Here is a 14,371-nt window from a genome sequence, read left to right as displayed (position 1 = left end):
TGCTTTTTCATATCTGATAGTGGTTGATAACCTAGATGTTAGGTTGTTCTGTGTGCGTTCATGCATGATAGTGGCTGATAACCTAGATGTTAGGCCCTGTAAAACAATAATTATCATCATGCCTAAATGTACATCTGCAAACTAAATGTGAAGGTCTGTGAATAAGTGTGATGATGGTGATAGCTGTTTTTTTAATAACAGAACCTTGAGGTTATCACCTGCATTATGTGTAATTTCAAACTTTCTTTGACCCTAATTATTATATGTGCAGTGGGAACGATTGCGTTATTATCGGTCACGTTTCTTGATTTATAAGGCTTAACCAGCATTAAATCGGCATTATTAGAAATGCAGGTTATTGGTATGTTTGTTGAGTTTATTATTTGCAGCACTGTGAAAATATTTTAAAAATAACTATTTCAGACGAATATTACGGAGAAAAATTAAACTTGTGAAATTAGGAGAACTAAAATAGGTTAACAACGTGAGACCTACTCGCGTCACCGTATCGCTTAACTGATACATAAACACATCAGAATATCACACATATAATATGATACTTAACATTATTCATACAAAAAAGAATGGAAATATTCCTAGGGGATTGCATTTATCACCATCTTAAATAGTTTAAATCAATTAATCATAAGGAGCACGCTTAAATCGGGATTTAAAAGCACTCCGCAATGCTATTCTTATGGAAGACCGCCTTGTTTTGCCCTACATCAGCTAATCGCTCAGAGCTTGATGTTGGTGCCACGCTTGGCCGATAGAAACATACGGAGCGCCCTCTCTAGCTATTTCTATGCTCGAACCTGGGGTTGCGTTCACAAAATACTACTCTCCAACTCCGAGTAAACTCGGAGTTAACTCTATCCGTTCATAAAAGTAAAGAGTCAACTCTACAAGGCGTTCAGAAAATGCTTTCGAGTTAACTTAGAGTATACTCTTTTTACTCTGCGTAAATAGGTGGGTAGATTTAACTCGACATACGCAGTAATGCATTCATTGGTGGCGGTGAGAAATATTAACCAAAGAGGATAGATATTAACTGCGGCTCTTGCTGTGGCTATATTGACATGGCAATGAATTCAAATTATTTTCAGTTGTTGACAAAGAAGGGCGTTATGTATTGAAAAAAGAAGGGGATATTTTCGTTTAAAACAGGAAAAATAGGCGCCGTGCCAATTTTAATAATCGGCGGAAATAACATGATTGAATTTTTATAAGAAAACCCATGTTATGAATGAGCAGCTGATTCATTAACCTCAACTTTATGAGATTTCCTTGGGAAAATGCAACGTAACTTTTTAATATTTTAGATGACCTTCTGAATGAGACCATTTAATTATACGATCAGAAATACCACACAGTGCATTTATAATTCTCACGAAACCGATATGTACGAATCAGGTGCTAAGAGCCAAATTACAACCAGAATTTTTTTTTTCGTGGGTCTTGCAATCGTCTTCCTCGTTCCCCGATTTTGGATTTTAAAAGTTTAGGGCCAATGACTCTGAGTAGATGTTCGAATGCTGATCCGGCAATCGGAAATGTTGTTTAAATTCAGTTTCGTCGTAGTTGTTAACAACATAATCTTTACAGTTAGTTGTCCTAAATGGCTTATCGTGCATCAGTGCGGAGTCGATGTATTGGTATTCATCATCAATGTAATCAGATTGTTCCTAGGAGGTAAAGAATAACGGATACTGTTTTAAGGCACAACTTGGTGAGGAAAGTAGTAATAACTCATATAGCACGCTGTTATGAAGAAACTCGCCTAGAAATTAGACATTACATTCCTCGCAAATGAGGTTATGGTAAAACAAATAACCTTCCTTAATTGATTAGCCATATTCTGTTACTCTGTATTCACTCGAAGCGTTCACGAAATACCGTTACTCAGAGTTAACTTTACCAGTTACTCCGCGATACTCTACTCTACTCCAACTCTACTCGGAGTCGTATTTTGTGAACGCAACCGGTCAGAGGAGTAGCGTTCAAAAGTGGACATTGTGTTGCCATCTTTCGTGCGAAAAGTGAACTATCTCGCGCTATCTCGTCCCTACAAATAAAAACGGAAGTCATGAGCAATCTAGAAAATGTAAAATAACACTTTTTGTGTTTTCATGAATAAATAACTCATGCCTTAGTATATACTATAGCAACTTAATCGCATTACATTTTTAAACAGTTATTTATTAACGTGTAAGTAGAGCCAATATCTCGAAAATATGTCTCGTTACGGTGCATTCAGTCTTGAAAGACATCATTTTAAGAAGAATGAAACTTAGGTAAAGTAATATTAGATGTCATCCATTAATACTGTATATTTGTGATACATTTCTTCGTTACTGTATATAAAGCTTTATCGTTAAATTAATTGCCAAAGTTGCCGGTAGTGCATATATTAGTTGAAATTTGTTTTATTTCAAGAGTAGCGTTCTAAACTGGACATTGTGTTGCCATCTGTTGTGAGAAGTATAAACTATTTGCACTATCTCGTTCGTTCCCGAAAGTTATACAGAGCGGCCGGAAGTCATGAAGAGCGACCGGAAGTCAGAAAGAGACGTCTGCCCTAAACCGGTAGAACGAATGAACGAACCTCATTCGGTGTTCGGCTGTTGTGCAGTGCACACGTCTCGCTCCGGTCACTGGTGCAGCGGCTTTTTCCCGTCTGTAGATAAGTAGAGTGTTTTATGTTTGTGTTTGTATCCTAGTAATTTTTCTTTTGTGTTTGTTTCGGTGCTAGTATAGTGTAATCCCCTTTTGGAGTACTATGCCTGTAGATAGTGGCGGTGGCCCTTTAGGAAGACCTCCTGATATTGGTAAAGATGCCGTGAGTGAGGACTTACACATGGACGCTAGTAATACTGATACCCAACGAGACAGTTCTCAAGTTACAATACGTGACATGGATCAGCGTCCGCACATTCCTGTATCTACCTATTCTAACACTTATCTTGGCCCCTACATAGTATTTGTCGAATCGACCGAATCTCAAAATAAAATAGGACATATTCACCCTATGACTCTGGGTCGGATTTTCTACGAGAGGCAAATTGGTGACGTCAAGGCCATCCATAGGAAGGGAAGAAATAGGATCCAAGTTTCTTTCATGTCTAGTAAGGCTGCAAATGCCTTTCTTTCTCATCCCATTCTTAAAGAAAAGAAATTGACAGCTTTTATTCCGCCCTCGAATATTCAGCGAGTAGGGGTAGTACGGGGAGTAGACACTACTATTTCCGAATCCGACATTCTCACCTATTTAGACTCACCATATCCTGTAGTGAAAGTACAACGTCTAAATAGACGTTCATCCAAAGAAGGAAAAACTGAATATATCCCTACAGGTACTGCGAAGGTTGTATTCGAAAGTCAACAACTTCCGAAAAGTGTGTCCATTTTTAAAGTCATTTTAGAGGTTCAGGCCTTTATATTCTCTCCTTTATTATGCAAACGATGTCAGCGGTATGGACATACCGCTACTAATTGTCGTTCCAGGGAGCCGAGATGTGGAAAATGTTCCCTTACTCACTCTACCGACGATTGCACTCACCAACTAGTTAAATGCGCTAATTGTGCCGGAAATCATCCTGCGGGAGCAGAACATTGTGAAATCCACAAACAACAGAAAGAAATTAAACGCATTATGAGTGTTGAAAACAAATCATATTTAGAAGTGAAAAACTATTTTGCCCCATTACAGTCCCTATCCAACCCCCTTCTGATGCCACAATATTTCCCTCCTTTACCCAATAGACCATCCCAATCGGAAGAAACTCTCCCGCGAAAGCGTAAATTTACTATGGTGGTTAGTAACCCTCCCCGCCCACCCGTTAAACCAGGTTATGACAGGGCATCATATCTCAATTTGATAAGTAATCCGAAGACGGTTCCAGAACATTCTGGCACTCCAGTCGTGCGTTTGATACCTGCTACTCCTAACGAGCCTGCATCTACATCACGGAAGTCAAGTCCCCACGGGCAACCTTCGGATTCCCCCGCACCACTATCAGCATCTCCCTCTGTCACGGCTTTACACGGTAATTCAAATGTTACTTTTACAGACCAATGTCGCAACGTCTCTAAGAAATTTGAAGAGTTAATAGCAAACATGGGACAAAATGTCCAATTGAAGCATTTGTTAAAGTCATTACAGGATGAGACTCTTCTTTTATTGGGACACTTCACTCCTTCCAAGTAAAACATACGGCTATTGCAATAGAATTGTAGGAGCACTCTCCACACATCCGACTCCGCCTAAATCGTGTCTGTAAGCTTACACATCTCTCTTGCCTTACTCTTCTTGACAGTACCTTCTGTCCATGTGGCCGAGCAGTCAGTACTGTAACTCCCATCTTTTTTCACTGTCAGACATATGAACATCACCGTCGCGAATTCATAGATAAGCTTTTTCATGAGGGTTACCAACTGCCGTTAAACGTTTCGTGTTTAGTGTCCTACCCGACTTTTCACGTTGTAGACTTAATCATCAATTTTTTCGTTGTATGTAACATCCATTGGTAACCTTTTCCTTTCCTCTAGGTACGGACTTGCACATACTAACCCTTATATGTGGTCCGGTCTTGTTTGTTTGTAGTAAGATGTCGTGACAGACCACACAGACGTGAAGAATTAGAACCCTGTGTCCCAGTGTTTTTGTGTTCTTCCCTGATCGTTTAGCCTCTATATCATTGGTATTTTCCTAAGTTTCATCATTACCTGTTGCAATTAGCTTCTTTACATAGCTAACCCTCCTCTTTTGTAGTGTACTACTTTCTTATACTGTTGGCACCTCTCCCAGACATTAATTAACCCGCAAACCAGTGACAGGACGTAGCGTCTTACGACGATGTCCAACAACTAACCAAGAAGAAGAAGAAGAAGTGAGCTATTAGCCAGGAAATCTGTGAAGTCGGAAACGAGTAGGTGCTGACGACGACGACGGCGGCCTTAAGGCGCACTCCGCTTCCACTCAGTCGGCTTGTACTTCACCACGTTGCCGAGTCAGAGCTGTGCACGCTTATCGTTGATAGGCTCGAGTTACCCATTTTGCTCTACAAGATACGGTTGATAGCTATCCTCTTTGGTTGAAAGTTTCCACTGCGGCTTACGAATTGACTCTTGGGACCGATGACCTTCGATGTTAGGCCCCTTAAAACAACAAACATCAGCACGGATTGACTCAGTAATTTGTTAGTGTGTGTTTGTATTTGTGTACTTTTCGATCAACACGGTTACTTGAGGAGATGATTTTTATCGATGCCTATTTTACTTCAAGTTTTTAAAAGCATGACATTTTGCCATACAAGCGATATAGTAGCGGCATAATATTGGGTATTACTCAGATTGACAATTATTCATAGGAGAGTTGAGCATGTAAAGCCCCCAAAAAATTAAATGACCATTGCTTATGGCACCTGTAGAATCATAATTTATTTTCCTGGTACACGGTGATTACAAAGCATGTTTCGTGACTTTTATGCAAATGCCATATTGAATACATTACGTACCTCCTTGTAAGAAAGAATATACACATGCATTCTACGGAGTACCGTAGTTAAGATAGTGTAATGTGCGTCCCTCCAGGCTTGCGCTATCTTATAACGTCCTGGACCAGCGATCGTAACAGCTGTTACTCGTGCACGCAAAGCTGTCAGCCAGTTTCGCCTCGACATGCCAGGTATTATCTCGTTCGAACTATGCCATTTGTGACGACAGCTACCTGTACCATTCGTAGAAGTGGATTCCTTTAGATCCAGTGCTTGCGGAAAGTGGAATGTCTTAGTAAATAAATGCATGCGATTGTGAGAGGAAGACCACCATCAAATCTTTTTCAAGTGTACAGGGTGAGTGAGCTAAAATGTTTAATTCTAATCACTCGTAAACCATTAAATCTAATTGAAAAATCTAGTTTCGTTCTTGGCAATGTTACATAGGGGTTCAAAATAGAACATGCTGTAAAATACTTTTCCCTACTCAGTATCTGCAGAGTATTAACTTTGTTTTTAAAAGAAAAGAATGTTTTCTGCACATAGTCTAAAACGTTATTGGTGGCGCTTCCGTTGACCATTCGCCCGATGAGGAAAGAAAAAGCACGGAAAGAATGGCGTGAAACGATACCTGAAGTAGGCACATCCTCCATGCTTGCTGGGGTCCCGTAGAAATATTCTTACTTAGAAAGAACATTTGAAACCGAAGGTGTGTAAATCTGGGAAATTCGACCATATATAGTGCTGCAATTGGCCGGCTATGACGAAGGAAGACCAGTTTGCTCCTATCTCTCATAGAGCCCACATCATTTCTGGCCATGAGGCCGATGACTTAGATTTTCTTACCAGTTTATTGACGTCACACTGGCTCAGATAGGGAGTACGGTGACGATGGGATAGGAAAGGGCTAGGAGCGACCGCGGCTTTAATTAATATACTTCTGTGGCATTTGTCTGGTCTGAAAATGGGAAACCACAGAAAACCATCTTCAGGGCTGCCAACAAGGGGGTTCGAACAATATATCTCCTGAATGCAAGCTCACAACTGCGCCTTTAACTGCACGGCCTGTTTAAATCGTGATCATCATCATTTCTGGCTACAGGACCGCCACAAATCACTAAACCGCACAGTTTGAAGTTGTATTGGTGTGAAATGGATGCGTATGCTCCATAACTTTACTTTTTGTCACTTTGTAAATTTTTTAACATTTTAGCAGGACTCCAGTGGATGCTAGGCAGAGCTTTCCCTTGGACCATTAGTCTTGTTCTAACCTAACCAGACTAATGCTCTTATAGCTGTCATGTTGAGAATGTCCAAGAAATAATTCACTCTTTTGACCCCTCTCAAATGGGGGAATGGGCTGCTCTGCCATGCTGCCTCTTCATTTGCCAAATTGTCAAGCTTTGTTTATTACCTGCAACGTCAATTGTGCTGTGCCATATTGGATTTCTAACCTATGTTTTTTGAATGGTCAATGGAAGTTTTACTGAGTTCTGGACATTGCAAATTCAGGGGGCATGATTATTTTTAAAGTTCATCAAGAATCTCTGGGGGGGAATGTTACATCCTCAGCTATGCTTCATGTGCGCTATCCCTGGATACCCTATTAGAATGAATCACATAGCAAGGAGCCAAAACACATGTTACATATTAATCTCAAGCCTGTTTTAAAATACAGAGATCCTTATTGCTCATCTGACAGCCAGGAATTGGCTGTAATGTGCAAGTAAATACACTATAACTTTAGTTGGTGCATCTACTGGGCATCCAACCATCCTTTGGGCCAAGGACTGTCCAAACAAACATGTGCATATTGAAGACAATTATTTTGCTGGGAATAAGGCACCCTCTTCGTTTCATGTCTAATTGTGGAGAATATAATGTGAACCAAAAAGCTTTGTAAATTATCAATAATAATGGTTATTTTTAGCAAATTTGTCTTGTTTCATAACATATAAATAAGGATGCGAGTTTTGTTTACAGTTCGCATTTGTGTATTTAATAATCAAAAAGGCTTGAATAAAGCCATTCAAGATACTGTTAATTTCTCAGTGTTTAAATCATTGAAGTTTATGTTTTTGTTGTGTAGGTTTTGGAAACATCATGGAGGAGCCACATTTTATCAAGTGCGAGTCAGAAATGCTGGGAGGCAAAGAAGAGACTACTAATTTGGTAAGTGAGCTCTTAATTAGTGGTATGTCTGAATGGTAAAAACCTTCAGTTGAGAAGATGCTATCATAGTGCGGCTAATATACATGTGGGCAGTGGTAAAGAAGTAGGGGGCTGGAAATAATAATGATATTGCATTGAAAATTACTCACATGTGTTTAGGACTCCATTTTGAATATTATTAGGTCCCAAAATGTAGCATTATTAGTGATTTTGTGAGTAATATTGGTATTAATTGCACACAAGAAGTAGGAGGATATATTTATGATAGCCATCTTTGTTTCCAGAGATGTTACTTTGACTTTACAACAAAGCAAGGAATTTCAGATTGGTGAGGAGAAGCATGGAAGTTACAATGCAAAGCATGGATGTTACAATATAAAGCATGGATGTTACAACTCCTCTAATTTAGTAGCTGTAATTTATCTATGCAAATTCAGGCCAACCTCTGTCATAAGGGGACCACACTCCCTTCGAAAGGCTCTTAACTATCGCCGTGGAGCATACTGCCCGCACAGCAAGAAAGAATATAATTTAGTAGCTGTAACATATCTTTGCAAAATCCAGGCCAAGCTCTGTCATGAGAACAGTGGCCCCACCTGGGGGGCCACACTCCCTTCGAGAGGCTCTAAACTATCGCTGCGGCGCATACTGCCCGCACGGCAAGAAAAAATATAATTTAGTAGCTGTAACATATCTTTGCAAAATCCAGGCCAAGCCTGTCATGAGAATAGTGGCCCCCTTCGGGCGCCACACTCCCTTCGAGAGGCTCTAAACTATCGCCGCGGCGCATACTGCCCGCACGGCAAGAAAAAAGTATAATTTAGTGGCTGTAACCTATCTTTGCAAAATCCAGGCCAAGCTCTGTCATGAGAACAGTGGCCCCCTTTGGGGGCGACACTCCCTTCGGGGGCCACACTCCCTTCGAGAGGCTCTAAACTATCGCCGCGGCGCATACTGCCCGCACGGCAAGAAAAAATATAATTTAGTAGCTGTAACATATCTTTGCAAAATCCAGGCCAAGCTCTGTCATGAGAACAGTTGCCCCACCTGGGGGGCCACATTCCCTTCAAGAGGCTCTAAACTATCACCGCGGCGCATACTGCCCGCACGGCAAGAAAAAATATAATTTAGTAGCTGTAACATATCTTTGCAAAATCCAGGCCAAGCTCTGTCATGAGAACAGTGGCCCCACCTGGGGGGCCACATTCCCTTCGAGAGGCTCTAAACTATCACCGCGGCGCATACTGCCCGCACGGCAAGAAAAAATATAATTTAGTAGCTGTAACATATCTTTGCAAAATCCAGGCCAAGCTCTGTCATGAGAATAGTGGCCCCCTTCGGGGGCCACACTCCCTTCGAGAGGCTCTAAACTATCGCCGCGGCGCATACTGCCCGCACGGCAAGAAAAAAGTATATTTTTGTGGCTCTAACCTATCTTTGCAAAATCCAGGCCAAGCTCTGTCATGACAATGACATATTTGCATTGTAACTTCCATGCTTTATGTTGCAACATCCATGCTTTCTATTGTAACATCCATGCTTTGCATTGTAACTTCCATGCTACCATGCTTTCCAATATCAAAGTAACCAGTCTATTCCATAACATCTCTGGAAACAAACAAAGATGTCTATCATGAACACATCTTTATACTTAATATGTGCAATTATTACCAATATTACTGACAAAATCACTAAGAATGCCACATTTCGGGACCTAATAATATTGAAAATGGAGTCCTGAACACAAGTGAGTAATTTTCAATGCAATATTATTATTATTTCCAGTCCCCTACTTCTTTACCGGAGCCTACATTTGCTTCCCAATCCTGCAGTAGGGCAGTCCTTTTCCAGCACACTTACAGTGGAGGTGAGCTGCATTGTAGCATCTTAACCATATTTCAAACCTCCTAGTCTCAAATTTCTAGCAGTGTTTACCCAATCATTGTCGCATTTCTCTACAGAGTTGGCTATGAATTCAGATGAGTCTTAATGGCAAGTTTTTGCTGTACAGTCTAGCAATTTCTAGCAGTATTTGGAAGGAAAGTTGATCCTCCAAGGACTACAGCTAATATTGCTAATACACTGTGGAGATGTGCTGAGTGTTACTGATAGATGTAAATAATTGTGTGTTTATTGGTATCAACTATATTAAAATTGTCACAATAAGATCAGAATCATCTCTCATGTCGTTTTTCACTCCATATATGACTGAACTCTAATTAATGCCCGACATAATAACTTTCACTCCATCCTGTAGAGCACGAAGAATTCCAGCATGATTTGTCACAAAGAAGTTCTTGGGATCTCCAATACTGGTAACACTCATTAGACATCAACTTCAAAAAGAAAAAAAAAAAAAAAAAAAAAAGAAAAAAATGAGTGTACATTTGTTAATAACATATGATAACAGACTGGTGCTGTATGGTTAATAGAAGTCAACAAAGAGAAAACATACAACCATTTCAATAACTTGTCAATCATTCTCACAATCAATTAAAACATAATCGCTATTGTTGCCATCACAAGAAACCTTCAAAATATTGAGACACAATCTACCTTGTCACTTAATATGGTCTGTCCCTCATACAAAAGCAGATAGTCTGTAGAAAGTAAAAACTACTTTTAAGTTACTTATTCATTACAAAGTGCATATACGAAGGGCTTATTTCCAAAGTGATGCAATGCCACTTTTTTCTGATTTCAAGGTGAACATAGAAATGTATTTCCAAAATTGTTCTTTATCATGTGGAAATGTATTTATTTCCAAAGTGGAGTATATCTTGGTTAAAATGGCATCTAAAAGTTGTATTTATTTTCGAAGTGACACAACTTCCTGCTGTGGTGCCACACCTCCAGACAACCAATAGCCTGGCACGCATATATCATGTGACCGCTTACCAATTGTGGCAGGATTCAGCTCTTTCACTCGTGGTTTCATTATTTCTCTGCAGTTTTCTGTAATAGTGGCAAATATTGGTGCAAATGACAATGTTTTACTAAGAAATTGAGACACAGGCAAATCATTATGCGCCGAAAAGGAAACGAATACCAGCAGGTTCGCAGAAAAATAAGTACAAAATTAGGTGGTGTGGATGTGATGGTCATCAGCCGGGGATCATGTTTAATCATAATAATGGGTGCTATTCATATTATAAGCATTTTGAAATTCACAAATTGTGAATAAATACAGCATTTTTGTGAAGTGTTTGATTAAATATATCATTAAGCATTATATTTGAATGTTTTAGCACCTACAGTGTAACATAGCCTACACTGTTCCATATAAATTGCATTGCTAGCCCTGCTTTAGTTCCATATTAATGGTATTCTTTGCACTGGGATTTTAGCCACCATGGCCAGCATATTTTGTTTAAATTGGTGTAGCTACATAGAAAAAAATGAAGTCTCTTATTTTATTAGGAATCCATTTATTAAAATATTGCATTTCCTGAAAATTTTAATTTCTCTGAGATGCGTCACTTTGAAAATAAATTTTGTTTTTTTCTAGTGGCTTTATGTTGCACCAACACAGCCAGGTCTTATGGCAATGATGGGATAGGAAAGGGCTAGGAGTGGGAAGAAAGTGGCTGTGGCCTTAATTAAGGTACAGCCCCAGCATTTGCCTGGTGCAAAAATGGGAAACCACAGAAAACCATCTTCAGGGATTCAAACCCACTATCTCCCAGATGCAAGTTCACAGCTGCGCACTCCCAACCCCATGGCCAACTTGCCCGGTACTTTGGAAATAAATTACTCAAATTATTCACCCAAACATTTCCTCAAGTGATGAGCAACTTATTCATCACTGTAGAAACACTTGTAGCATTGTAGAAACTGCTTCCTTCACAGATCTGCTTTTAAGGTGAGTACATAATGTGGTATTGGTAAAATATGTTGATTTTTAACTTTTTACAAAAAATGAATATTTGGTAGTTTCTCTTTAATTTGATATATTTTCCTTTGATTTTGGATGACTAAAAGTATTTATGAATTTAAAAACGTAAATATTACAGCACAAGCCATGAGTCAATATACAGTGGCTCACAGATTTGAGTGTACACCTGGAAGTAAATAATACTGTCGAAGATAACGATCAAGCTTGACAAGTGGCGGACTACTGACATACCAGATAATTGAGTAGTAAGCTCTGGCGTACTGTCTGTCTCAACAGAAATCCCATTCTTCTGTCCAAGACCCATCCTGCATATAAACATCGCTGCCCCAAACACCAAAAATTGAACGTACATGACAAATTGCTTTTCCAGGATATCCAGTTATGCAGAAGCAAGGAACGTGTTTGGCATTACAGATACTCCTCAGTGTTCATTTAGTCAACAGGTGATAATGGGTCTGAGAAAAGAAACGTCTGTACAAGAACGGCACCTAATAGTGAAATGGACGAAGGACGGTAGATCTTTAGACGAAATTGCACATGCAATAGGAAGACTGCAATCATCAATCCAAGGTATTGTTGACAGATATAAATGTGACAGATGGGTATACAATAAAGTAGGGACAGGACGGAAACCAGTGTTACAGGATAGGGGCAAATACATCATTGTTGAACAACTCTGCAAAGACCCCACATGCAAGTATCTCCAAACTGATGTATGAGGTAGTGTCCACGATCAATCAATTGGCGTCATGTGAAACCGTTAGAAGGACACTAGGATTAGAAATCTTCCATGGATGAGTGTCAAGGAACAAGCCATGGCTTAGTGAGATGAACCAGCTGAAAAGACTAAGGTTCGCTAAAGAATACAGAAATTATTCAGATGACTTCTGGAACTCTGTGCTATTTAGTGATGAGAGTAAATTTAACATCTTCGGATCAAATGGCCGCCATTACGTGTGGCGGCAACCTACTACAGCTTTAGAAGAAGGCAAGGTACGTCCAACTGTAAAACATGTTGGTGGTTCTGTAATGGTATGGAACTGCATGTCTGCCTGTGGAGTGGCTAATCTGCACTGGGTCTCTGGAGTGGGTAATCTACTCTGGGCCTCTGGAGTGGGTTATCTGCACTTTATTGACACAAATATGGACCTGTTAGTGTACATTTCCGTACTGAACAAAACGTCAAACAAAGTGCACCCAAACTGGGACTGGGTGCCCCCTACTCTTTTCAGCAGCATAACGATGCCAAGCACACCATTCACAGTGTGTGCTTGTAGTTGTGTATAACGTAACAAAGAGACTGGAAACACCCCCACAATCACCGGATCTCGTACCATTTGAGAATTTGTGGTGGCACTTGGAGTGAAAAGCACATAAAGTGACCAGCAAGGAACAATTCAAGAGGGTCCTACAGGAGGAATGGAGCAAGATTTCACCATCGTTTTTGAAGAAACTCTTGGACTCTATGACAAACAGCCTGGAAGCAGTGCTGTGATACAAAGGACATGTACCTGAGTACTTAAAGCACCTGCTGAATTTATATCATTATACACCTTTTTTGGTGTTCATTCAATTTTTTGTGACTGATAAAAAACATTTTCATTTGTTTTTCTATAGCCAACAAGTATATGAATTGAACATTTATCATATTTTTTTTTGCCAGATGGCCGTGCAATGTAAGTATTTATTTTACATAATACATAATATGAAGGAAGTATATATTTTGCATTAATATATCTCTACCCAATTGATGTACATTCAGATATGTGAGCCACTGTATTTTCTATTGATTTTGTATGACTTAAAGTATTTATAAATTTAAAAAAAAAAGTATTACTGCACAAGCCCTTTCTCCAGATTTTGTGAGCACTTGTTCAATTAAGACAAGATATCTCGAGAACTATTTGCTCTAGAAGGCAATAATTTATGTTGATTGATAGTGAACTTCCTGCTGCATCAATTGCGTACAATGGTGGCTTTGATATCAATTAATGTGTGGTATTCGTGTGGTAATAAGCATGGTAGCTTCCAAGTCTTGTAAGTGGCATCGTGCTATTAAGTGTGGTTTCTGAGAAGCTGCACTGTGTTTGCGAATGCTCCCATTTTCTCAGAAAGTACTTAAGGTTGAGCTCTGAAATTTTTACCTCTCATTAACAGCATTGTTTTATTTTATATGAATCTACAATGGTAGAAATATCACACATAGTTTGATAAAAAAAAATATTTTTAAAAGACAAATAAATTTAAAAATGTATTAACTTCATTCAAAAATCCTTATCTTGATTTCTAATAAAGGTGGAAGTAAGAACATAGTTCAGTAAATGCATTAGATATGAATCTATATCCTATCAGAATTTTGTTATATCTCCTTCAACTGTTCCAGACAAAGTGAGATATAAACCTGTTAATTTTAACAATATCAGGATCGGCCTGTGATAATGCCCTTAAGACCCCTCTCCTTTTATGGGGTTTAGATCAGGTCTTTTCCACAAAAATATTCAACAGTTGATCGTTGAGTTAATTATGATCAGAATTTCCACAAGCAGCATTGTATCAGGTACATTGCTGTACAGCTAACCTTGTGTTGACGTGGTCATGTGTGCTGAGAGCAAGTTCTGCTGTAACATATCCAGAGCTTATCTGTGAATAAGGTGCTGGTCAGGGGTAATAACCCATTAAAGAATATTGCTTTGTGAGTTGGTGACAGGTTTTTTTCACCTGTCTTTCCAAGAAATATAGGGATAACATGATAATTCCCACTATTCACTGTGGATGATGTTGTCCTTCCACTTTGGGTGGTTAGTATCAG

At 39.3% G+C, this 14,371-nt stretch overlaps 1 protein-coding gene across 3 annotated transcripts in view; it reads left to right on the top strand.

Moving 5' to 3' along the window:
• Positions 1 to 5,657: 5,657 nt before the first annotated feature.
• The window catches only part of LOC136881953 (gastrula zinc finger protein XlCGF7.1), a 55,109-nt gene continuing 46,395 nt past the window's right edge, over positions 5,658 to 14,371 (top strand). For 2 of the 3 annotated variants that reach the window (XM_068229417.1, XM_067154419.2), the window contains exons 1-2: positions 5,658 to 5,852; positions 7,585 to 7,667. In XM_068229417.1, the coding sequence (XP_068085518.1) occupies positions 7,599 to 7,667 (69 nt within the window). In that variant the 5' untranslated portion in view covers positions 5,658 to 5,852; positions 7,585 to 7,598. Of the gene's footprint in view, positions 5,853 to 7,584; positions 7,668 to 14,371 lie in introns of those variants that run through there. The other variant, XM_067154421.2, reaches the window with a different exon arrangement.

Source organism: Anabrus simplex, chromosome 10, assembly GCF_040414725.1.
Source record: "Anabrus simplex isolate iqAnaSimp1 chromosome 10, ASM4041472v1, whole genome shotgun sequence".
NCBI lineage: Eukaryota > Metazoa > Arthropoda > Insecta > Orthoptera > Tettigoniidae > Anabrus > Anabrus simplex.
Note: the sequence above shows the minus strand (reverse complement) of the source record. Positions and strands in the feature narration are given on the sequence as shown.